General features: G+C 40.8%; 1 protein-coding gene across 1 annotated transcript in view; it reads right to left on the reverse strand.

Annotated features, from left to right (window-relative positions):
• Nucleotides 1–3,585: 3,585 nt before the first annotated feature.
• The window catches only part of klf5l (Kruppel like factor 5 like), a 29,533-nt gene continuing 6,926 nt past the window's right edge, over nucleotides 3,586–26,192 (reverse strand). The window contains exons 2-4 of the mRNA XM_079648723.1: nucleotides 18,850–19,861; nucleotides 17,904–17,963; nucleotides 3,586–6,867 (exon numbers count right to left, since the gene is read on the reverse strand). Of these exons, the coding sequence (XP_079504849.1) occupies nucleotides 6,689–6,867; nucleotides 17,904–17,963; nucleotides 18,850–19,861 (1,251 nt within the window). The 3' untranslated portion in view covers nucleotides 3,586–6,688. The remainder of the gene's footprint in view (nucleotides 6,868–17,903; nucleotides 17,964–18,849; nucleotides 19,862–26,192) is intronic.

Raw genomic sequence — 26,192 nt, forward strand, 5'->3', positions numbered from 1 at the left:
TTTGCCCAGAGAGATATTTAACTGTGCAGAGTGGCTTGGAGTCGGACAAGTTTTGACAGGAGTTTTACTGCTGCGACTGTGGAATGAGCTTCACCAGCCCTCAGGTAAATGTTCAGGAGGAGGAGGCCAAGGAAATGTCCCCGAACAGCAGAGAGAGAGGAACGCGCTGCAGTGACGGTGAGTCATGGTGTTCATGCAGAGAACAGACTGTAACACGGCTGCTGCCAACTCACTGCCATTCAATATCTGGACAGGTTTCTAATATGCAAATCAATCATCTGTTCTGTTCTTTTAATACTTTGAATATTGACAGTCTATGCATGTTGTTTTGATAATCCGCCCTGTAGTCGATGAAATATTTCACTCATCATTTAACAACCTCATTGTGTTGCTACAAAAGTCAACAAAAAAATGTGCAAATAAAGAATGTTTTTAATGTTGAAATACATCTGGGAGATATTTCATGAGATAAGTTAAAGATTTGACCCACTGGTGGCACTAGATTAATAATTTGAGGATGATCAAAGTCAGTGGGATCGATCCTCTGACGACCATGAATGATTGTACGGAAATTTCTCAATTATTGAGAATCTTCTGTTCGGACCACAGTGGTTGACTGTCTGACCACAACATGGTTAAATAAAAAAATATGATCATTGTATTTGTTTTTAAATATGAAATATAAATAATTATACAGTCTGTGTTGATTTATCTGACAAATACTGAAATACTTCACACCATGTTTTGATGGCTGCAAAATAACATACAAAAGAAATAGGCTCAATGTTTTCTGCATCATGTCATCATGTGTTCAATTCAAAATAATGCCTTCACTGGTATTCAGTGTCTTTCAGAAACACAGATTTCGAGAGTAATTTTAAATAATGTTTTGTGGGATTGAACAATGCTTGGCATCACAACGTTTTCATGAGGCACTGATCACTTGGTTTAGCAGCGTTAAGGATGTCAAACAGTATGGGGGAAAGACAGAGGGGAAAATACAAACAATGGCTATGATAAAAAGTGAAGTTCACATCAAGGACAAAAACACAGACTGCATAACCTGTACTGTAGATTCACCTGAGTTACTTGTTCTTGTTGATGCATGATATATATAAAGATAATATACACTTAGACTCTTACATACAGTAAAGTACATGTTTATTATAAGGGGCGTTTTCCCAGACGAAGAAGCAAATCTCTGCTGAAAGCGTTTTGGCACAAACATAATGATTACTTTCCCTGCCAGTGGAACAGCAGCGGACTCCACCTTATAACTCTTTACTCCCACTTATTCTCCTTGTCTAATTGTCGTCTTACCCCCCGGTGAACCCAGCCGGATCTCGGTGTCACGCAGCTTCCTGCCGTGACCTTTCAGCTGCCACGTTATAGACACAATCAGGGATCTGAGACCTGCCATAACGGATCAGAGGAGTCCATGGGAGAGAATCATTAACTGTTCCTCTATGTTTTTGTCAAAAGCTGTCGATATTCCCTTTTTAATGTTTGACCCGATCTATTATCTCCTCTCAGGAGGTTATCGCCACCATGCTAAAATATCACGCACAGAGGAAAGTCAAATCTTTTGAAGACAGGAATAAATGTAAGTCATGTATCATGCAGGTGACCCTTCCTAAGCCCCGCCCCTTTTAGGCTTTGTTTGGCGCCGGTCAGTACCTCGGTTTACTTTCCTCTTTCCTGCATTGATGAATAAAGAAAACTGGATATAAGTTTGGAGTAAGGGCCTTTTTTAGTCCCATGAAAGTTACCCGTTGGCGCATGAAGCCAAAAAAGTATAAAGTATACAATTATGTTGACACTCAACTGATATATGCTAACTAAAGGAGAGAGCTAGTATTTTTTTTTAACCCCACCTTCGAATTTTGGGGAAGTAAAATATCTCTGAATTTGGCTTTGGAGCATTTTTTTACTTTGAGCACCGGTTGATGGGGTTATTTAAGGAGGACCTATTATGTTATATTTGAAAAATATATTGTAGGGCCATGCCTATACAAAACGTGTCTGTGAAGTTTTTTGCTTACAATACCAAACAGATCGCCCATTGTAGCCAGGCCTCATCCTGCTCATACCCCTCTATTGTAGCCCTGTTCCAAACAGGCTGATTCTGCTTTAAATTGAACGTCTGCTGCTAGCCACGCCCCTTTGTAGCTGCTGCTAGCTACGCCCCGAGAGCTTTCTACCGGGAGAAGCTCGGCTAAACGCTGCCGTGGTTAAACGCCATATTATGTTCCCAACCACTTCAAGCATTATTGCTGAAACAGTATGGAGCTCAAACCTTTCTCTCTCGCAGGGTTTGCCACAAGGACATTACGTTACACATATTCTCTCCAGTAGCCTACAGCGTTAGCTCCATGGTTAGCTCTGAGTGTTAGCATGCTTGCTCATGTAAACAGCATATTACTCCCAAAACACGCCGCGCATTGTTTCTGATACAGTACATCTTGACATGTTCTTTCTTACGTGTTTACGGCTAGAACAGTGCCAATATATATATATATATATATATATATATATATATATATATATATATAGCAACTTTACTCTAAGCCTCGAGCAGACATCCTGCTGAATACACAGTTGCGAGAGAGGGGATTCTGCTAGACGACTGTATACGGAGACGATAGGTTGGGACGTGTCACGTGTGCCGGATGTCGCCAATGACGTAATAGGAGCCAACATTGTGGATCTGCTGCACCCCTGTTTTATTTATTTTTTAGAGAAAAGAGACAGGGTTTTGTTTTCTGACACTTTGTGAGTTCCCTGACACACCGGGGACACATATTTATGTATAAAAGACATCAAAAAGCGCATTTTGCATAATAGGTCCCTTTTAAGTGTTCGTATTGAGAAATTAGCAGCAAAAAAACATATCTGCTGATCAGAGGTTGCGCTACACTTTTTCGCTGCCCGTCATTTTGATGGACAGGATCGTAATATTTCCGTCAAAATCCATTATAACCCGTCGGCCTGTACACAACTCTGCCGGGGGGACGGGGACTCACACTCGCTCGTGAACTGTTAGCGCCGTGTGATGCCTGCCCACTGCACCTCGCGGGAGCGCAGCATAAAGTCATCACAAGTCTCAAAGTCATTTTAATGATCTCTTCGGCAAAGTTAGGTTTGGACGGCTTTCAGATCTTCCGTCATTGTTAAAAAAAACCCGTCATAGACGGAAAATATTCGGTTAACGCAGCCTCTGCTGCTGATTTACAGAGGGCTTTTCCCCCAAAATAAATATATGAAAAAAAGTATTTTGGGTCCATGGCATCGTAGAGTTTTTTCTTAACATTTCTAATGTTCCCGATGATGTAAACCAAATAATCATCAGGAAAGACTTGACCTTTAAAGGATAAACTCTGAGGAAATGAATAAAAAGATCACAAAAAGGAGGTTCCCTACATTAATTCGTATAAATGTATAATCCCCTTGACATTAGCAAACGTGATTATAATTTTTTTTTTCTTGAATGATTCTCTTTCATTATTAATTTTCTAACCCTATAAGAAAGACAATAGGATATTTTAAACATATTTTAAAGACCAAGGAAACAAGCAAACAACGTGCTTTTGTTTTAGGAATCTTTTTATTATTTCATTGCAGCTTTTTTCACAAACAGAAAACAGTAAATACACCATTGTTGTTCTCATCAATTGTACATAAACTGATAAATTCTCTTAAACATAAGTATCAAAACAAATTTAACACATATTCACATACAACTGATCTAAAATCCCATTAGATAAAAAAGAAAAAAATATTAATATTATAATAGTAAATAAAACCAAACAAATATTTACAAAGTCTTCTGTTTAAACTACAGATATTTACACAGTGGGTGGTCCGCGCCCCCGAGAGAGAGGCAGGAGAACTAGTTTCCTTGGAGAGAAACGTTTAGAAGTTAAATTAAGACAATCAAAGACTTGAAATAATAAGATGTCGATAAACGCTTGTTTTTATGGAGTACAGGGTGGGTAGAACCTATAGTCTAAACGTTCCTGCATCACAACAGTTAAAGAAATGACAAGTTTCTGCTCATGAAGTTTCAGTTTTTAAAGGGCGAAGAACAAAGTATCTTTAACAACTCAGGCAGTATCGTTCAATCAGTTCAGAGCGGCAGGTCCAGTCCAACCAGCGCCACCTACAGGCAATAAAACTACCAAAAAAAAAAACTATAAGCGTAGACATTGTGGTCTGATCCATACAGGCAAAAAGTATAACTGCAATTTTTAATATAGATAGTGTTTTTTGTATTTATTTAAAGCTTTAAAGAGAGGACAAGCTGAATAGACACAAATACTACCACTACTTCTGTCTTTGAACTGTTAATGTAAATTAATTTGCATGTGTGTATGTTAGTGCTGTTTTCTGATGGTCAAGTGCCAGAAAAAGGTTTAATTTACGAGGAAACAAACAACTAAATTCACCGCTAACATTCACTGCCTGCAGGTGGTGCAATTACAGGAGTTATTATTGTCTTTGCCTGTAGGGGGCGATAATGACAACGTTCACTAGATGCTATTACTGTTAGTTTAGTAGGTGGCGCAGGAGAACAGGCAGAACTGTTCTTACAATATAACATTTTATGACCCGTTTAACCGAATAAAAATGTCCGGTGCTTAAAGAAAATCGCCGCCATGATGTATCATTGAGGGCAATACTGGGACAACAGATCTTATGTTTTTTTGACTTAAAAGTGCTGGAAACAGTGAAGAAAGCTAAAAATCAGGCTCCTAAAAATATAGGTTCACAATAAAGCAGTTGGCCGTAATTCCCTGCCAGAAGTATGTCAGCCTCCAAACCGTTGAATTTCGGTATTTTTGTCGAATAAATGGCATGGATTCATCGATGAGCTCCCTTGGAAGACTTAAATTAAGTTATTACACAGAATAATAAAAAAAGAATAAATAGCTTGCCTTGTATCAAGAGAGATTTCATACTGGGATGTTTAGATTTACAAATTAACAATGATTTTAATTTCTTTAATTTGAACTTTAATGTTATTTAATCTAAAAGAGAAATGGTGGATGAGGATTTTTCACGTTCAGTTTATAGAGTGAATTCTTTTTGTACGGAGCAACATTGTTTTCCACAAAAAATGCGTGGGCATCCCAGAGCTTTCAAAAAAATGTATATTTAAAAGCAGCCGCCACATCAGGTGCACGTTAACCTGTCGTTCAGCCAGTTAACAGAACTCTGCAATACGTGAGTGTCATTTACCCTCCGCACTGTACATTTACAAAAAACAATCAGGAACGATTACACAACAGGTCTATCCACCCATTTCTGTCTTTCTTTAGTTCAAGTGTTGAGCAAACACGGAGGAAACACAGCGCTGAATAGAAACTGTCGTCAGAGTAGCTGGTCGCCGTGGCAACAGGTAATATCACGGATACAAACATTGGCAAATCGCTCCGCTGTGAGATCGACAGGTATTACCTGTGCCGAAACAAGCTTGACAGGCAGATTATTAACTTTTCCAGGGAGTTCTCTGAACATCTATTGAGTTTTTTTTTCTGTTTTTGTAAAGGGCCCTTAGAGGGAGATTAAATCACAACATGGAATTTTACAACATTTGATGTAGAAAAAAAAGGGATGTCAAGTATAAATCTCAATACATTCACTGTACCACACACACACACACACACACACACACACACACACACACACACACACACACACACACACACACACACACACACACACACACACACACACACACACACACACACACACACACACACACACACACACACACACACACACACACACACACACACACACACACACACACACACACACACACACACACACACACACACACACACACACACGACAAACCTGTCATTTAAAGTTCATATCTCAAAATGAGAAAAGACTGAAACTGATCAAAGATGGAGGTGGTGGCAGATTTGTTGGACAACAGACAGTTCATGTTTCCAGGCTGTAATCAGAAGAAGTCCCAAATGTTCTGATGTGAAGTGTGTGTACGTGTGTTTTAAATCGGTTTCAGTGATGAGAACAGACAGAAAATCATCTCTGAGTCCCGGGTAGATCAAACACTGTGTTGACTGAGAGCAGAAACATTGAATAGAGCCGGGACGGTTCTGTTCACAACCGCAAGAAACCACTTCCTCTGTTTCCATGAGAAGAGAGAAAGCAGCAGAATAACACTAGGCCAGATTTTTACCCGATATACAAACATAACAATTTCCAAGTTAGGTACAAGTTTTTGTTGCCAATCGTACCTTATGTTATGCAAATGAGGCAGTTAAATACTTTAATACTAGAGGATTGATGTTATTTTTTGTGAATCTAGAAGACATCTTAAGACACACAGACACCATTTGTCAAATAAACATCTAAATGTGTATTTTGAATTGTTCTGCTAGACTGGAAGAATATGCTATCCAACCATAATAGCCGAGTCTCATTGAATAAACCAGAACCTTCATTAAAAACTTGCTTTGAATTTTCTTCCATTTCCCTTCAAATGTCCACCATGGATTGACCAAAGTCTCTGTTGTTTTCTCAGCTTACTCCTAGATGCCTGCTATCAATCAAGGTGTGTTGCCATGGAGCTTCACAGGGATGATTTTGTGTCTGTTCAGGTGTGTGGATCCTGCTGTGTTTGTGTGTGATTATGGGATGGCTTGTGTACATCCAGATGTTAGTTCTGGTGGCGCTTCATGTGCAGGGCCAGGTGGTCGGAGCGGGAGAAGCAGCGGCTGCAGGCGATGCATTTGAAGGGTTTCGCTCCGGTGTGTTTCCGGTAGTGTCGGGTGAGCTCGTCTGATCGGGCGAAACGCCAGTCGCAGCTTTCCCATGTGCAGCGGTACGGCTTCTCACCTGCAGGGGGAGGAAGAGAGGGCAGAGGTGTTAGCAATATAAGGGAAGGTTTATCATAATCGTTAGAAAAATATCACTCGTCACCGGCTTGAGCTTCAATATCATATCAATATACATTTGGTCATGGGCGTAATTTCCACTGGGGACAGGGGGGACATGTCCCCCCCACTTTTCAAAATCCTGTTTGTATCCCCCCCACTTTTCAAATGTGTTTATTGTTATGTTTTTACTCAAGCGTTATCTCAGTGGGTCTCAAACGGTTTGGTCATCTATGTAAACAAATATTTCCATCTATTTAATATAGTTGTTTAGAATAAGTTAAGAAATCATTCCAATGTCCAGTAAAATTTTTTTAAAACACAGTTTAAAGGGGGAGTGATTATTCAAATATGCATAACTAAAAAGAAAGAATGCAGACTAGGTAAGATAGGAGAGAGGAGTATATCAATGTGTGTTATTGGTTGTGAGCATATTCTAATTGTTTTTGGAATATTGAAATATATACAGTTCTGTTTCATATGAGTGTTGAGAGCTGTATCCATAAATCTCTTAATTTGTGCACCAGATTGATGCCTTTAACTTAAATTTAAAGAAACAAATCTTCCCGGGGTGCATGCCCCCGGACCCCCCTAGAGGATGTGAGGTCATCACAAATAAAACAGGTTCACATGGAAAGGACACTAGATACGTTTCTGCACTCGTTATATACACTACCCATTTTTCTTGGATTCTTTAACACCATAGTCCCTATATATATATATATTTGTAGAAAGGCAGGAAATGGAATTAAATCGAGAACAATGTTTCATTGCGGAGGACCCCCTGTTTTGTGTCCCCCCCACTTCTCAAACCAAAGTTACACCCTTGCATTTGGTACAACTAGTTTCTGAACAGTGTCCTCCAGATGCTGATATTACAAGTTGATCTCACTAAAAGGGAATAAATCTAACAAAAGAGATTTTGTTGTAAAGGTAATTTAAATATATCTATAATTAGACTATGTTTTCTCTATACCGACTTAAGTTAACTTACATGTTGTTTAACTGAATACATTGTGGGAAGTGTTTCAAGTTCAATTCATATGTTATTTTTACATGTGCAAAAGGCCTGCATTGTTTTATATAAAAACAACGAGTTGTATAACTGTTCCTTCCTTTCAAGCAATCCTTTAAAATCTATGGAAAATCAAGTTCCATAGATTTAAAAACATGTGTTTAATCGATTACTCACTCAATTCACACTGTATTACTTTTATTTCATCAATAAAACATCTCATCAATAACTCTGGTGTCACAAATGTCTTTTCACAATAAAACCACAAAACAAGTGTGTGTGCCTCCACAGTGTGTGTCACTGTATGGGTAAATGCGTGTGATCAGTATTTCTGTTTGAATGGCAGTTAACAGTGTGGGCGACAGAGTGTGTATTTGTGGTTTTAACGCCTCCCTCCTGTAAACACAAACACACACACACGCACACACAGATTTTCATGCCTATACTTGATTTAAAGAGGACTTGGTTGATTAATTGACAACACTATCAAATATAATAACCCTTAATTATAAAATTCCTGAGAAGAAAAGGTTGTGAGGAACTATTAGTAGTGACCGCAGTGTGTGTGTGTGTGTGTGTGTGTGTGTGTGTGTGTGTGTGTGTGTGTGTGTGTGTGTGTGTGTGTGTGTGTGTGTGTGTGTGTGCCATCACAGCCCAATTTGTTGTCCCTAACACACCTTATTACTTGGCGGTTACATCTGTCATTAGCAGACTAAGTGTGTTTGTGTGTGAGATTTAGGACTGATCTATTTGTAATGGATAATGTTTGGCTTTTTAACACAGTTCGTGCGTTGGCTCTGTTTTGGGGGAATATTTCACCTGAATCTTTGAGGAACTCTCACAGAAAAAAAAAAAGACTTCAGCTATTTTATTCAGTCTAATATTCACTGATGAACTGACTGTGAGGGAGTCATTTTATCATTCAAGCAACTTCCGTTAGGGAGGTAGGTACATGTTTCACAAAAAGCTAATATCTGACTAACTTTTAATATTTGAATATATTTCAAACTGGAGTAAATGTCAAAATGCCTGGGGGGGGGGGTTTCACTGAACTGGAACCTAAAATGTGGGGAAATGCTGAACTGAGCCCAGAGGACATGTCGCTCAGGATTGTGACCTTGACCAACAATTTCTAAACGCTAAATAAAATAAAAAGTGTTGCTATTTTTTTTCTAAAGATGCCATGTGGAGTTTCTGATCTGTAGTCGCACTATTGAGTACCGTAATTTTCGGACTATAAGCAGCACCTGAATATAAGCCGCAGCAGCGACATACCACTCTCGGTTCCACTTTTACTTTTGCGCGCTACCTGTCTCACTCTTTTCCGGCCTCCAGCTTTTCCTGCTGGAACCCGCCGCTTAAAGGTGGGGGTCCGCGGACCGGCCATAGAGCCCATAGAGTTAAAGGTGTTGGCCGTTAGCTGTAAAAATCCATAGATTAGCCGCACCGTTATATAAACCGCAGTGTCGAAAAATAGGGGAAAAGGCGCGGCTTATAGTCCGAAAATTACGGGTAATTCTTTCTGGGGGTTTGTGATTTCTTTTCTCACAGAAGTTTAATGGATCCTGGATAATGAGGTAGGCAGAACTTGTAAAATGGCAGTGCAGAATAACGAGCCAAGTCAATCTTAACACGCCACTTATCCCACCCCTCCCAAACATTGACATTTCTCTGCTCTGCCCCTACGTGCTGTTGCCAAATAGTGAGCTAATCATCAACACAGAGAAAAAAGATCTGTTCAATAGGCTGCTATTCAAACAACTGGAACAAAAAACATGTCATCTTTCATGGAACAGTCCAAATGAGTGTCAGGGAATCAGGGAAAGGCAAGAGCCCAAAGAACTGACATATAAATAACTAAACACTAAAACTCTGATCGAGCTGCTTTACTTAAAGTGGGGTGTAATACTTTCCAGAACAAAAAGTAAAAGAGTTCATGGCAACAGGGAGGCGTGTGGCGCAGTGGGTTGTGCGTTGGTGTTCAGGTTCAAACCCCACTGCAGTCAGCATGTCGTTGTGTCCCTGAGACACTTCACCCCAAAGTGCTCCAGTGGGGATTGTCCACAGTATTGAGTATGCTAGTCGCTTTGGATAAAAGTGTCTAACAAGTGACATGTGATGTAATATATTTAATGTTTTTCTTGATACAGGATTTGATTTGTTTTTGATCTGTATTTTTGAAAATTATGTAAAAAAAATTTTTTTTAATCTTTTTTTTTTTTTTTAGCATATTGTTTATTATATTATAACTTAGTACTTTTTTAGCATATTGTTGTGTTGTTTGTTTATTATAACTTAGTACTTTTTTTAACGCATTTCAGATATGCAACACTAAGCTGTTTGTGGCTCTTTCCTGCTGTAACGCTGCAAATTTCCCCTCTGTGGGACTAATAAAGGGATTCTGATTCTGATATAAGACCGATTCATATTCTCTAGAAACAAATGTATCTTTTTTGAAAATGAATGATATACGAGACATAATTGTGCTTCATTGTTATTGTACCTAAATAAGTATATAGTGAATGTATTCCCTAATTGAGTCCTTGGCTGAAAACCCCAGCGTGGTGTGAGGAGGGGGTGTCTCTGTCTCTGTGGGTCATTGAGGGCTCATTAACAGAGCGGACCTCGTTAGCGCTGATTAGATAGCTTCTGCTATTGGCCATCAATCACTCAGTGACAGCCATTAGTGGGGTGAGGGGTCCAAAGAACACAAAGGAGGGGTCAGGCGATAAGAACAACTAAAAAATAAGGCCAGCAGAAAATGAGTTTTTGAGTTAAAGTTCATTTTGATGCAAAACTATTCATTTTTAAAACAACGTCATATTCAATAGTGATTATAAACACTTGTTTCGATGTACTTTGTCCCAACATGATTTCATTGGATAAAGCTACACGGGGGATGGGCTATATTCAAATTGCAGAAAGCCAGATATTCGTTAAAGCCTAAATATGTTCTAAAATACCACAGATATACTCTCCTATACGTAAAGTATTCTACAGACTAAACAAACACATTGGTTTTGTACGGATTCTCTTAAAAATGAACACTATGATCATTTTAAAACAACAATATAAGTCAAAATAATCCTGCAGCACTAAAACCTGAGCACACACACATCAGAGGCACTCCAGGCTCCAATCAGGACGATATCCTGTTCCTGGACTGAACCATTCGTGATGTGTGTGTAGAGGTGGAGAACAAATGTCTCCGTATAAAGAGACGAGGCTCTCGAGCGGCAGGTGTGTTTGGTTTTGCTCTATAGGTGCGCTGTGGGGGTCAAAGCACAGCCGCCTCTCGGATACTTATTATCCCCGGGAGGCGGCAAACAGGCAGGTGAAATACGACACACTCACACACAGAGCAAACACACGTGAGGGGTATATATTCCAAAACAAGCTTCCAAGAGGTCAGGTGGTAACATACCCCACTTCATCCATCTTTCATCTGCCTTTAGACTACAGTTTGGGAAGATTTACTTGTTGGGGAACTAATTGCCTGTGAAGTGATGGAAGCAGTACTTGTGTGTCTGTTTCATAACAAGATCCTGTAGGACAGTGGGAGATGGATCATTTGAATATACTGGTTGTGTTGTGACGAGGGGGAAAAGTGAGCTTTGTGTGGATACTGACAAAAGATTCTTGAATACAAATAAAATAATACACTCGTGTTCCTGCACTTACTTCCTCTGCAGTGATTTTCTAACTATGCACAGTTTCTCTGCTGCCACATCTTAAAGAAAGAAGGAAATTATATTCTGGCATTTTGAAGCACGTTACCCAACACACATATGGCTATATTCATTTTTTTCCTTTTAAAACTGAAAGGCATCAGCTTTCAAAAGACTTTACAGGAATGTATACCTGACAGACAGCAGCTATTTGATCAGGTGGCAGAATAAAAAGGAGCTTACTTACTATTATTTCTTTCTCAAACAAAAACTAATGAGTGTGTAGGTATGAATACGTCATAAACCATAATGGACACACACAACAAAACACACACTCAGAAGTGTACAGACAGCATAACAGCACATTCATCACTGGGACAAAACATCTTTTGTTGCAGGCTGATGTGTACTTTGTAAGGATCATATATATTTACTCTATAGGGGGCTTTAAGTCTCTTTGACTCCATGGACCCGCAGCAGGAACATGTATTAACCCCTTATCTTGTAACTGCTGATTCTCCATATAGGTAACGTTATAACAACTTTAGAAAAGTCAAAATGAAGTTTGTTCAAAGAGGGTCCAATCAAAAAAAGAGAACTATTTTGCTTTACTTCAAGAAAAAACGTATTAAAATATTCTTTGTTAAATTATAACTACTATATTTCCCTACATCTTAAGTCTCTTTACATTTCAAATTAGGGCATTTAACTGATGGTCTTACTCTGGCCGACTAACAAATAGGTCGAACATTTCTTTGACATAATTACATTTTCTAAAAGCAGAACAAAATCTGTCGGTAAAAAAAAAGTATCCACCCACTCTTAAACGTCTTCAGATGTTCAAACCACTTGTAATGCATACCCTAAATGACTCTACACCATCTGGTATAAAACATCAGAGCATGATAGAATCATTTTATAACATCTCGGCCTGCTTTTAATGAGTCAAAGAGCAAACAACTCCAGGCTCTCCTGGACGCCCATAAACTGTTTGTAGACCTCTTAGCTTTATCAGCTCCGTTAGTGTTTGTGAAGAGGGCTGGAGGGTACCTTAATCAGGCTGATAGCACTTTACACACACATGTACACACACACGTACGCACACTAACACACAGTTACTACAAGACAACGTGCAAAGCTCAAATGGCTTCTGAGGCCATGGTCAAGGTTGGACCCTCGTAGTGGCGGGTATACCACGCAACAGATAGTGAGGCAGTCCAACAAAGACACTTTGTTAATGGCAGTCAAAGTATTACAATCCTTTACTTAAGAACATCTGAAGAGAAAAGATCGCCCTACAACATTGTTAGCAACATGGCTACCGCTAGCAGCCTTGGTAATGTTACTTTTCAGAGCAAAACAAACTACCGTAGGAATACCGAAGAACTACAAATACAGATCTCAGTGGTATGATAGGGGAAGAGTAAACGGTTTGGTTTCTTACTAATCTAGCATGGTAAAACTAACTTGTATCACCCTCCATCTTTGTTTCTCTTTGTCTTTTCATCAACGGAGCTCTTTTGCTTGTTCATCTATAGTTAATAGCTTCAGATCGTTTTTTTTAGTTTAGCCAGTTTATTGAACATGTCACAAACAAAAACATATAATAATATATATATACTCTTTTTTTTCCCTTTTTCTTTCTCACTCAAATTAATAATTATAACAAAGTACAACAAAATAATAACAATAACAAAAAATAAATAATAATAATAACAATTCTCAAATAGTCTCTGTCATGTTCAACAGGGGCAAGAAGAAGCTTAAAAAAACGTTTCTGGTCCTTCCCCCACTAGCATATATTTTTCTTATAAATAAAATATTAGGTCATCAGCGACATGTTTGTTTGCTTTTTGACAAAACAATCAGAAAGAAATTACTTTTACAATTACAAGAAATAACAACAAATGGGATTTCACAGGTCCTGCTCATAACCATGAATGATTTGGCTCCTAAACAATACTTTCAGTTTAGATAGACTTGTACAATATTTCAGTGCATCATTACAGTTATTCCACCTTTTGATGAGATGCAATGAAGTTTGGCCATTTGTTCGTACGGGTGGTTTGATACTTCCAAACTGGTAACATTGGAGCTAAAACGGTCTAGTATAGTAGTCCTTATAAAACTAACTTTATACGTGTGCCTCATGTACCGGCAGGCTGAGCGTTAGCCATGAGCAAGTCCCAGCATGCATTGTGTGGGGCGCAGGGTACGCACTAGACAGGTAATAAAGCTAGAAATAACATTTATATCAAAAGTCTTTGACCTAAGGAGGACAACCTGGACAAATGTAGGGTTTAAGGAGCTTCTAAACATAATAACTTAAGGAGAGTAAAACACCTGCTAATGTTGAGAGCTGCATGAATAGAGTTCTCACGAAAAACTAAAAGAGGATTTTTCTCTGAAGTGAAGAAAATGAAACTGATACTTATAAGACACACACTCACGCTGACATGCAGTACATACCCACAAACACACAATCAGACACACACAAACTTTCTGATACTATCGCCTTAAGGGAAACAAAAAGACATAAATCTGAATCATTGAGTTGAAATAAACATTCATTGTGTGGATGTTTCACCACATGACAGGGTGTTGATAAAGGCTGCTGTAAAGAATGATGACATGCATGAAGAAATACGTCTTTTGGCTGTTTCACAGAAGAGTATTGTGGGGGAAACTTCTGAAGCTATTGGAGTCAGGACTCAGAGAGACACGAGGAGAGCTGGAGCTCTGATGGAGTCAGGAGTCAGAGAGACACGAGGAGAGCTGGAGCTCTGATGGAGTCAGGACTCAGAGAGACACGAGGAGAGCTGGAGCTCTGATGGCAAACACTGACGGTTTATTTGGAGCTTGGGCCGGAGAACTCACAAGACATGTGATGTGTCACGAGTTGACACAGCGGTTGCCAAACCAATTCTGAAGAACTCTTTCTGCAGTTCGAGGTTTTAACTAGTTCGGAGTGTAATAATCAACATTCTTTATCAGCGAGACTAAAGCAATATGGACGCTGAATCTAACTAGAGCTCTCGTCCATAGAAAAGAATGTGCGCCAGGGAACCTACGTCCCTGAACAGTAAACTATCTCATGGCGGCTTGTGCTCCGTCACAGACTGGCAACAACAATGCGCCCAAGCTGCCCCTCCTAAAGAGAGATAGCAGCAATACCCCAGGCCGTAGACCTATGCCATGGGAAAGGAGACAGTGAGAGGAGAAAATGATGAACTGTGTCGAAGGTTGAATATCTAAGCAAATGATTCCATAGCAAGTATGTATGCACACAAAGGTACAAACTAGCAGAAAGGATTAGCAGATTGATTTTCAGAGAAGTTACTGCCAACATATTTTAATCTTTAAGCAAACACAAACTAGTTTCAGCTTCTCAGTGTGTGGATTATCTGTTTTAGAGTCTGCTAAAATAAACGTGTTTGGGTTTTTGGATCGTGATACATCTTTTTCGATATATATTTATATTGAAAAACATTCCTAACCTAGACACCATTGGTGCCTGCATTGGCCTTTAAATATTAAATCACGTACTAATGTGAACTTAAAGATTGAATTATATTTTATCCGTAGGTCTGTCCATGACTGTTAGGCAATAAGAAAATCAACTTTAAGCCAATGTAAAGAGTCTACAATGTGCGTGATGTTATCTTTTATATTTGCTGTGGATAGGAGACTGGCTGCAGCATGTATGATTTGAAGGTGTGAACAGGCTTTAACACTCAAGATGGCAAACAGTGAGCTGCATTAATCACTGCTGGGAAAGATAAGGCATGAATAGCTTTGCACAAGTAAGAGAATTGGGACAAAAACATTCATTTTTAAGCAAACAGCACCAGACTACCTTTATCCTGCCTACTTTCGATACTATAGCATAGATTAGAGTCAAATATAGGCTTAAAATAGGTTGCCAGTTTTCAAATGTCCTTATAAATGCGAGTTCAGGGAGCAGATGTATACTTTATATACATTTTGGCAAGAAAACCATAGTGTGGACAAAATAAAGGGGACCTAGGACAGAGCCTTGAGGTATTCCACAGCTTAAGTTACAGACTGACCCTTAACAACAATGAGGTTTCTGTTTTAGAGATAAGATATGGGGTTAACATCTATCCAGATCAACATGTTTGTGCAGGATTTATTGACAGTAATAAGAGAAAAAGGCTGTGGAAGAATGAAGATCTAAAGTAAGAGAAAGTTAAGATCAGGAAACGAAATATGTTCTTGCATAAGGCCCCACTGTTTCTGAACATGTTAAACTTATGAGTCATCCTGAAGTGAATGAAAATAACAGAATAGGCAAGCCTGGTTTTGCCAGTTGGAAAGTGAAGCCTCTTAGTGAGATTCAGAGTGACCAGGATGAGTACACCAGGGCGTTCACTTTTTGCACAATCCGTAAACACGAGGCAGTTTTATACACGTTTTCAGACTGTCTACACGTGGCGCAATTACCTGTTGAACTGTACAAATCTATTGATATTCAATCTTAGAAGTTGCATTGAGACTTAACTCTATTTTGTGAATCAAAAGCCAATTAGATATCCTTGAAACTGTTGCACATTTCAACTCAGTGGTGGTCGGTCCCTAAGATACATTCAATGAGCAACAAAAAGAAGAATACTCGTTCAGACACACGCCTTCAGGGAACAGTGGACAGTTTGCGTACAAGTTAATACAACATTTCTCCTCCGGGCACTAAATAATTGTACAGCTGTGCACTGACCACAGAATGATTCAACCACTGACAGTGTGGTGCGTCAAAGACAAAGTCAGACTGTTTGCGTGAAAAATGTCGACACACTCCTAAATTGTCTTTTACTGCTCTCTTGTATTGTTAGTGTATTGTTCTCACTTCGTATTTTACCGTCTGTTTGTCTTTTGTGTTGCTGTATCCTGCTGCAACAACTGAACTTCCCCCAAAGGGATCCATAAAGTTTCCGCTTATCTATTTATGAGCATAGAACGATCGGTTTCTATTTACGCATTCATTCATTTGTTTCTCTCTGCAGCTTTTATCGCATGAGTAAATCTCTAAAATCCAAGTCTGAGGCTTCTGGGAAACCCACAGGTTTCATGTTACAGAAGGGAATCACATCGAAACCAGCCTTCTGCAAACCCCCTCCTTCCTCCTATTGCATCCTCTGAAAAGAGACTGAAAAGCAGGAGTAACTGGTTTGGCCTTTTGCTTTAACAGCACATCTTCCCTCTTCTTTTCCTCTTCCCCTCCTCCCTCCCTCTTTGTTCTACCTCTCTTGGGATCTCAGAGGACAGGTATGAGCATGTATAAACACAACGGACAGAAAACAAAAACTCTTGAGCAAACCAAGTGTTGCTTCTATGATGTTTTTCCTCTTCATTGTGTTCTTTACCTCTATTATAGTAACTGGGTGTGTCGAAACTGGCGTGGGGACAAAATATGCAGAATAAAAATAAATAAGCTGAAGCAAAATGAGTTAAATGGTCACGTTGGAAAGCTTGTGAGTTAACCGTCACTAGTTTGAATCCTGGGATAAGTTTGCATACTGTATGTGGACGGAAAAGCTAAATAAATACAACACATGTGTACATTACACACAACTGGATGAAGACCCCACAAAATACACACACTTTGGACTAACGTTTCATGAAGCTGCATTGTGCACAAGAATGCATTTTTTATTTGTTTTATATTTATATTTATTTATTTTTTGTGGGGCCCCAATGGCATTGACCGGTTCACGCAGTCTTAAAAGTAACCAAGCAACCTACATTAATTTTCAATTTGTCTGTCCAATGACCTTCCTCCCTTTCATGTCATGTGATACCTTGTGTGACGAGCGAACCATTTAATCAACCTGTACTGTACTGTAGCTAGCAGCAGCAAGTTCGGCAGCATTATAAAAAATGTAATAGCTTGCATTTATAATGTCCAGCAAACCAAAGCACAAGAACAGCGCTCAAAAGAGAAAGGACAAGAGAGTGTATGTCCGTGCGTGTGTGAGCGCATCAGCGTGCGAGGGGGGCCCCAAAACAATATTTGCACCGGGGCCAATCACAACCTTGTTACGCCACTGCTGCTGGGGTAGGTGAGTACAAATACAAATCTTTGTGCTAATTCATGCGTAGCGCTGAAGGAGCCCCTGCAGCAAGTTATTGGCATTAGCTGCTTCAATTTCTGCTTCAAAGTCAGTGGCTTATTACAATTAGCTAAAAATGGTCACTTTCCTCTAGTGTCTTTGACTGAACTGCATGTAGACGAAGACAGTGATGTGCAATGTGATGTCATCTTGTGTCAGTTAAATCCACAGAGGAGTGTTTTCTTACCTGTGTGCGTCCTTTGGTGAGCCTTCAGATGGGAGCTCTTTGTGTAAACTTTGGAGCAACCTGAAAATAAATCAGAGAGAGAGTTAGATGGATGAGCCCGGCTGACTGCGGAAAATGTGCTCACCTGACGCTAAGTTTAACCTGGCCATAAAGATGTTAACAAGCAGAAAAATTGCTGTCTTTTGAGTTGTTTTTCACCTGTGACCCAGTGGGAATGGTACTTAACACAGGACAACTCAATCACATGTTTAGAAATCTTTGGTAAGCGAACCCAGAAGGACCCTTTCAAACAATTGCCCTCCAGGCTGAATAAAAGACTCAATGTTTTTCCAGTGGGTTTTAAAGAATGTTGGCAACCCAGTTATTGTTTGTTTGATATTATAGAGAGGCATTGCGTTACTGAAAGATTTGCATATGTGTTTTTGCTTTGGCAGTTAAGCTTATTTACACAACAGGGACTTTGGTTGAAAGCAATCCGAACCAACTTGATGAAGTGGTAGTGTTGTGACTTGCTTTCATTCGTTTCGTTTTTTGTGTGAAGTAAGCCTTTAAAAAGTCCAGGAATTCGTGCAGGGCTCGTTGAAAAAAAAGGCTGGTTTAGTATCTTCACTTTTAACTTGCAAAAGAAAAGAAAAAGGGGATTCTGATCCCCTAAAATACATCATGTAAATACAAGTATAGTGCCAGATATCTCACATTTGTAGACAACTGGTAGAATGACCTGGTTGCTAATTACATGCTTAGAAAAAAAAATATATTTTCTTGCCCCTAGGGACTCCATAAAATTTATTTATTTATTTGTTTATTCCACACATGGTAGTTATTTAAAAACAAAACATGTACACTTTATAAAACATGTACACTTATACTGTTTTTTTTTATAGCGCATGGTGGAAAATAGGGACAATTGTGTTAGAGTGAACATTGTTTTTGGACTAAAACCGACCTTGGAAGTCACAGAAGTGGATCCTCCTCTTCTCCAGCTCCGGGTTGTTCCGCCTGTTGTATTTGGGGCCCGTCAGGACCCCCTGGCCGTGTGTCATCAGCATGGCGTGTGGAGACAGCCCCGTCACCTTCATCCCTCCCAGGCGCTGCTGGTAGGCCAGGTGGAGCTGCGGCGCTAAACTCAGCAGCTCCGCCTGATTGTCTGGACTCCCCGGCTGAGAGTTGGGGGGGGACGGGGGCAGGCTGTGTGGCGCTGTGTGTGACGGAGAGGCGTGGTAATAACCATGATGCTGCTGTAGCTGGTGCTCGGCCATCATGTAGTTGCCGTTGTTTGTCTGCAATGCGACGTTGCCAAGGTTCTGCATGGTCCTGCCGCTCGCTGAGGCGTGTGTTGACGGGCTGCTGTGGGACAGAGTCATGGTGAGGTCCCCACAGCCGGATAAAGGCATGCTGTAGACCTGCGACTGAGGGGCCGGGGGGCCGATGTGGAGCTCCGTGTCCATATTTTGCTGGTGCTGATGTTGGTGCTGGTGCTGTTGCTGGTGCTGGTGCTGTTGCTGGTGCTGGTGCTGGTGCTGGTCCTGGTGCTGGTGGTGCTGGTGGTGGTGCTGTTGGGACGATGTGGACACATTCAATACCCCTGAGCTCATGTCTGGTTTGATGAAGACGCTGTTGACGACAGGCGGCACGCTGAACACGGAGGTGAAGTCGGGCAGGGCCTGGGTGCTGGAGGAGGTGATGGAGCAGGGCACCTCCAGCCCGGGCTCCGTCTTGATCTGCTGCACCGACAGAGTCTTGTTGTTGGGCCGGTAGAGGCCTGTGCGGAGGTGGGTGGTGTTGGGGAGGATGACGTTGATGTTGAGGCTGTAAGGGGTCACACTTTTGTCGTCCGAGAAGAACTCGTCGACCAATGAGGCGCTGCCTCGTCGGTGCTTCCTCTCCACGGTGTCGATCAGGTTACTCAGCAGAGGACCGTTGACCTCCGGCAGGTATTTGTCCAACTCTAATCGAATCTGAGAAGAAACAGAAGACAGAGAAACATTAAAGGAGGAGTTTTCTACATGTGTAGCGAAACTGCAACTCACTACAACCCTCGGTTAGATACCTGGTTTTATAAAGAGTTATTTTATATAACCTGCTCTTCACTAAGTCATTCTCCCAGATATGCTTTACACCTGAGAATGTACCTGTCAGAAAGCGAGCCCACCGCCATTTAAACAGAACAACCCTAGCAAACTAGTTTAAGAACACGGACGTGCGTCCAACAACTGGAATTAAGAGAAAACAATCTGTGTGACTAAGAAGGGTCATTTACACGAAACCCTACCAAAAATGTTAAACTTGAGAGACAATAGAATTTGGAACTTCTTTCTATAAATGCGGACACAAAAATAATCAGACAAATTCAAACAACTGTATAAAAAGCTGCACCATATCTGCCAGAGTTTGTGGGTTTGTATCTCTTCGAAAGCATTTCCTGTTCAAATCCTGGATATCATGCTGGGTAAAACAAATGGGGCGAAGCCTGCGAGCTAGTTCAGGAAGTCAACTGGAGCACCGTGATACATTAACACGTGACGCACCTCGTCCCTCTAACAACCAACCAATCACATTCTCCTAAACATGCCGCTCTATTGAAGCTGCCAGGTCTTCCTGCCTCTGCCTCGCTATGCTGCTGCTGCTGCTGCTGCTGCTGCTGTGTTCACTTGCTGCTGCTGTGTTTCATGTTGCTGCTGCTCGCCTGACCCCCCACCGCCCCAGCTTCTGCCCCAGCTTCCACCCAACCATCACCCCAGCTTCCACCCCACCATCACCCCAGCTTCCACCCCAGCTTCCACCCCAGCATCCACCCCACCACCACCACCACCACCACCACCCCAGCTTCCACCCCACCACCACCCCAGCTTCCACCCCAGCATCCACCCCACCACCACCCCAGCATCCAACCCAGCTTCCACCCCACCACCACCACCCCCCCAGCTTCCACCCCAGCTCCACCCCAGCTTCCACCCCAGCATCCACCCCAGCTTCCACCCCAGCTTCCACCCCAGCTTCCACCCCAGCTTCCACCCCACCACCACCACAGCTTCAACCCCAGCTTCCACCCCACCACCACCCCAGCTTCCGCCCCAGCTTCCGCCCCAGCTTCCACCCCAGCTTCCACCCCACCACCACCACCCCAGCTCCACCCCAGCTTCCACCCGAGCATCCGCCCCAGCTTCCGTCCCAGCTTCACCCCAGCTTCCGACCCCAGCTTCCACCTGTAGGCTCGGGGGATAGTTATCTAATCATCACGCAATGTTCTTTGTAAATCTGTGGAGGGATGAGGCCCAAGCCTAGACGCCAAACTCAAACTATATGCTGCTTCTAATGAACATATTAAGAAACATGTGAGTCGTCTGACTGAACTAAAGGCTTCCTTAAAACTATGTGGAATCATTCACTACGGCTCCGATGTGGTGCAGTATTTGTTCAGGATCAACACTGTTGAACTGATGTAATTATTTTGAGAGATGAATGAGCTGCAGATGGTGATAAGGAGGCTTTGACATGGCTCAGTTCCACCCAGTCCAGTAATCTATAGACACACAGTATAGGTGAAGAGGAGGAAGTAGTAGAGGAATTACAAAAGAATATACACTTTTAAGAAATGATAAAGAAAATGTTAAGAAAATCTGATACCAAGACTTCCTCCTCCTTTCTTCACATGCTTGTTTCTCAGTCCAGTTTTGACGAACAAATCAGTTCAGAATGGGTTCATTTGCAAAGAAACCAAAAAACACTAACACGTTTTAATTTGTGTTTCACTCAACTCATAGATTTAAAAGATAAATAAACAGTCTGGTAGCTGCCGACTAGGTTATAAAACCGATTTTTGTTCTTCACATAAACACATTTTAATAAACATTTCGGTATTCATGTTAAAGGTGGCTCCAGCTATTTCTGTACACCACATACAACTGAACAATACAAAAAGCTAAATCTGAAGACAGCTGTTGATGCTGAGATGCAACTGTCAAACATATCTGATCAGATCTGCTTTTGTTACATGTGATAAAGGAGTGGAAACACTGCATTTGTGGATATACAGAGAGAAGTTTCTTTAAGCAACAAGTCTAGACAGGTTGAGGAGAGTATGGGGAAATAGATAGCAGGTATTTAAGGTATTATCTGATCTTAATCCTGATTAACTAGTGAGAGTGTGTCTGTCATTGAGAGTCTATGAAGCGAGCATCTCTCCCTTAGAGGTGCACAAACCGTTAAATTAAGAATCTCTTCTGCAGACCACACACATTAACACACACCCACACAGGTAGGCAATCTTACGAACGCACACTCAACTGCACACAAGAACACAAACAGAGTTCCCTCCATGGGTGTGGCAGATGGAGGTGATTTGAAGCGTGAAAAAAGCAACCAGACAAAGCAAAACAAAAGGCTGAAGGCATGAGAACGACGCAGCGAAACTTAAACACTGTCGGGTAAAAATAGACCTGCCAGACAAATGTGATCCGCCATGTGACAGCTGATACGCGGCAGAGAAGACAGGATGAGGAAATGGAGGGAGAGCAAAGGAAGAAAGATGGCAGCTGGCTCATGTGTGAATGCAGCGGCTGATGTGATCGGGAGTTAGTTGATAAGGAAGGAACATTTGATGTCGCTCCAGTCATGAAACTTATCAGGAGAATGCATGTTTAATACAGGGCTTACTTGTTGCTACTTTTAAACCACTGTTGCTAAAATGACAGAATAGTTATCAAAAGAGCTATTAACAAATGGTATTGCTTATTACTGAAAATGATCTTAATGATTAGATTGTTTTAGTCCTTGATAAAAAAGGAAGTGTGTAAAGTAAAAATATGTATGCAACTGTATGTATGATACATGTCCTATAACAATACAACGTTCTTATTGTATTTTTTATAAATCTGCTGGTGTCATCAGCAACACCCAAAACGTCAAAACTATTAAATGATGCTGATTTTGAAGTAGGCAAATCATTAAATCAATTTAAAACCCACTGACCTGAGCGACCCTTAATTAAGAAGCAGATTGAGTTTCTAAGTTATCTGACCATCAAGAAACCCTAACACAGAGTGAACAGTGGAGTCCTGAGTGTGGGACAAATGACCCGCCGAGGTGCTGAAGTGTTCGAGGACGAGTCGAGCAGCAGAGAGTTCCTGTGTCAACACCTCATTGTGCAGCGCAGCTCCAAGTGCCAGCACCGTCCACACACACACACACACACACACACACACACACACACACACACACACACACACACACACACACACACACACACACACACACACACACACACACACACACACACACACACACACACACACACACACACACACACACACACACACACACACACACACACACACACACACACACACACACACACACACACACACACACACACACACAGTGAATGTGTTTTTTTTTTCATGCGTGCGTTCAAATACTGTGTGTATTTTTAGACAAGTCATGTGGTTTAATTGTTAGCTCAATACTTTCACTGTAGGTGCCTTTTAGAGTTTGAATGTCATATTAATATTAGTAAGTTAAGTTAACAGATATAATATTTCCCGAAATGTTCCAGGCTTGATGCAAATTTCTGTTTTTCAGTGTTCAGTAAAAACAGCATTGATTGAACTTTTTCTTGGGGAGTTGCTCACTGCACATGTCTCTGTGTGTACATATGTTGGTGTATCTAAGAGGAAGTGTCTATGTAAGCATGCCGTGTGTTTTTATTCAGTTCTGCCGCAGGGTTAATAGACGTCCATCATGTTTTGTCTCCGGTGAACTCACACCACCTTGTCATCAGTGCAATCTGAGCACTCGCTGGAAATAAAGTCCTGGGTATTTACCGAGGGGGAAAAAACAAAACAAAAACAGCCTCTCTGTTCCCTCGCTCTGAGGCTCCTGTGTTCCCCTCACAAACAGCCCTGTGTCGCTGTGACCCTGCGCTGCCCTTGGTCACTTCCCTGCTACTGTCAACCTCTGCCCGCTTCCTCTCTCGACATTGTCATATTTGGCAATTGTTTGAGCTGTAAAAATGATATTCTGCAAAGAAAGGTTGATGCTGAGAGCCGGGTGCAGTATGACCCCAAACGTTTTTACACTTTTATAAGTTTACACCTCAAATAAACGTGTCAACATCTTTGTTTATGTGTCTGCATGCAGGTCGGAGATATGCTAAAGGTATAACAAGGTATGTCAAATAAAATCATTAGAACATCTTGAATGATTGATGCTAGAGATGTCCCGATCCGATCACGTGATCGGGGATCGGAGCCGATCACGTGATTTTCAAAAGATCGGAATCGGGAGAAAAAAAATCGGGGATCGGGATTTTTTTAAAATACTTTTTTAAAATGTTGTATTCAATGTTACAAAACAAAAACGCCCATGTTCAAGTCTTAAAGTCATCCTGAGGCCTTAGTTTTGGTTTCAAATGACACAACATCATGTATGTGTTGCTTCTTTGGGGCTTGTTTTCATAGACCTGGTTGCTTATTTCTCTCAAATCTGGCAGCAGAGTGGGCAGGGCGCAGTGTCTAATTGTAGCAGTAAGCTAACGAGTACTGATAAGCTTTATTTTGTTTTGATCCAATGCTGCACAACTGAACTGATCCAATGCTGCTGTGAAAGAAAGAAGCTATATCCATGTTGGTTAGAATATCCAATTTAAATAAAAAAATAACCTTAAGGGACAACTTGAATGTTTTTTTTTCTCTTAATGCATTGCATAAAGATCGGATCGGGAAAAATCGGTATCGGCAAATTGTCAAAATCAAATGATCGGAATCGGATCGGGAGCAAAAAAAGGTGATCGGGACATCCCTAATTGATGCCCTTATTGTTGTGTTCTTTTGCATTTTTTAATTCTTGAACAGCACGTTTGTTCAGGAACCCTTTCCTGAATTAAAGTGGGTTGATTCAATACCTCCTCTCCTCCCCTTTCTAAAATCTCTGCAAATAGAATCACAGCCGTTCACCAACAGTATATCTCCACCATTCCTATAAACGTTAAAGATATAAAGGGAACCCATTATTATTATTATTATTATTATTATTATTATTATTAAGATGATAAAGGGAGACCGTGCCATTTCCAATAACAAGGTGAGGGTGTATCAGTGTCTTGTTAGTAAAGCTAGCGCTCCACAACACATTGCACAAGAGGCACGGCAACCTCAAAGGAAACTAGTAGATGAACTACAATTGAAAAATGTCTTTGTATGATTTTATGTGGAAAACAAGAGAATATCTCCGGCCCAAGGCTTAGTTAATAATTGGAGAACATGTACAACTGCTAAGAGTCCTTCTGCCCGATAACAAACTCTCTTATCAGCTCTGCTCAGCTTTATGAGATGGAGTGGGAGTTTCCACAATAAAAGCCATCCGTAAGATCTCCTTATGTTTAGCCGTGTTTACAGCAACCAGGATATACTTACAATATTCACACTGTTATCTATTGGACGATTACATCATAATACTTACAGTCACTTAATACAAAGCAGATTTTGCTGACATGTCAGTCTGACTTTTTAAATGCAATGTTTACACACAATAGCAACAGACATTGTGATTCCCTGATTAACTAAATCCTGAGGGTTGTGATACTGTAGATTGAAAGGGTTTGACGTCACACTAAGACTTTTGACTTTGGATTAGTTCATCGACAGATTTCTAAATGTTTCTCCGCATAAAAGCAATACAAGACATCTTGGAAATAAGTCAATCAGCAGGTAGAAGGCATAAGAGCTACTAAATAAACCTAAGTCGACTAGATACAACTCAACCAATTAGTCAACTAAGACGGGGTCAGTCCTAATGAAATCGCAAAAGTTCAACAAATCCGTATTTTTCCTCCAATTACCACTTTTCTGTGCCGATTCATCACATATTCAACAAATGCATTGATTGGTAGATCTTTTAAATCATCCAGCATCACTATGTGCAGCCAAACTATTCAGCCTTTGTCTCTCCTAACTACACATTTTTTTATTTCTTTGATATATCTCACATATATATTGCTAATTCAGCTCAACAGATGTTTAAACCACATCTGTTAGCCTCATACAGAAGTCATCTTAGTTCATAAACAACCGAAGCAGCACTTTGACCCGTCTCTGCTTAATCTGACCCAAAAGCCTCCGAGCTACAAGGTCTGCCATCATCCACAGAACCCCCCCCCCCCTATCTCCCCCTGCTAATTGCAAAACAAATGGCAGCGTCTGCACACCACTTTGTCTTTACGGCTCTCAGGAATGCAGAGAAACGCTGGCCGTTCGCCTTTGGATCTCCATAAAAAAAAACTGAACTGATAGT

Source organism: Notothenia rossii, assembly GCF_949606895.1.
Source record: "Notothenia rossii genome assembly, chromosome: 9".
NCBI classification, from domain to species: Eukaryota; Metazoa; Chordata; class Actinopteri; order Perciformes; family Nototheniidae; genus Notothenia; species Notothenia rossii.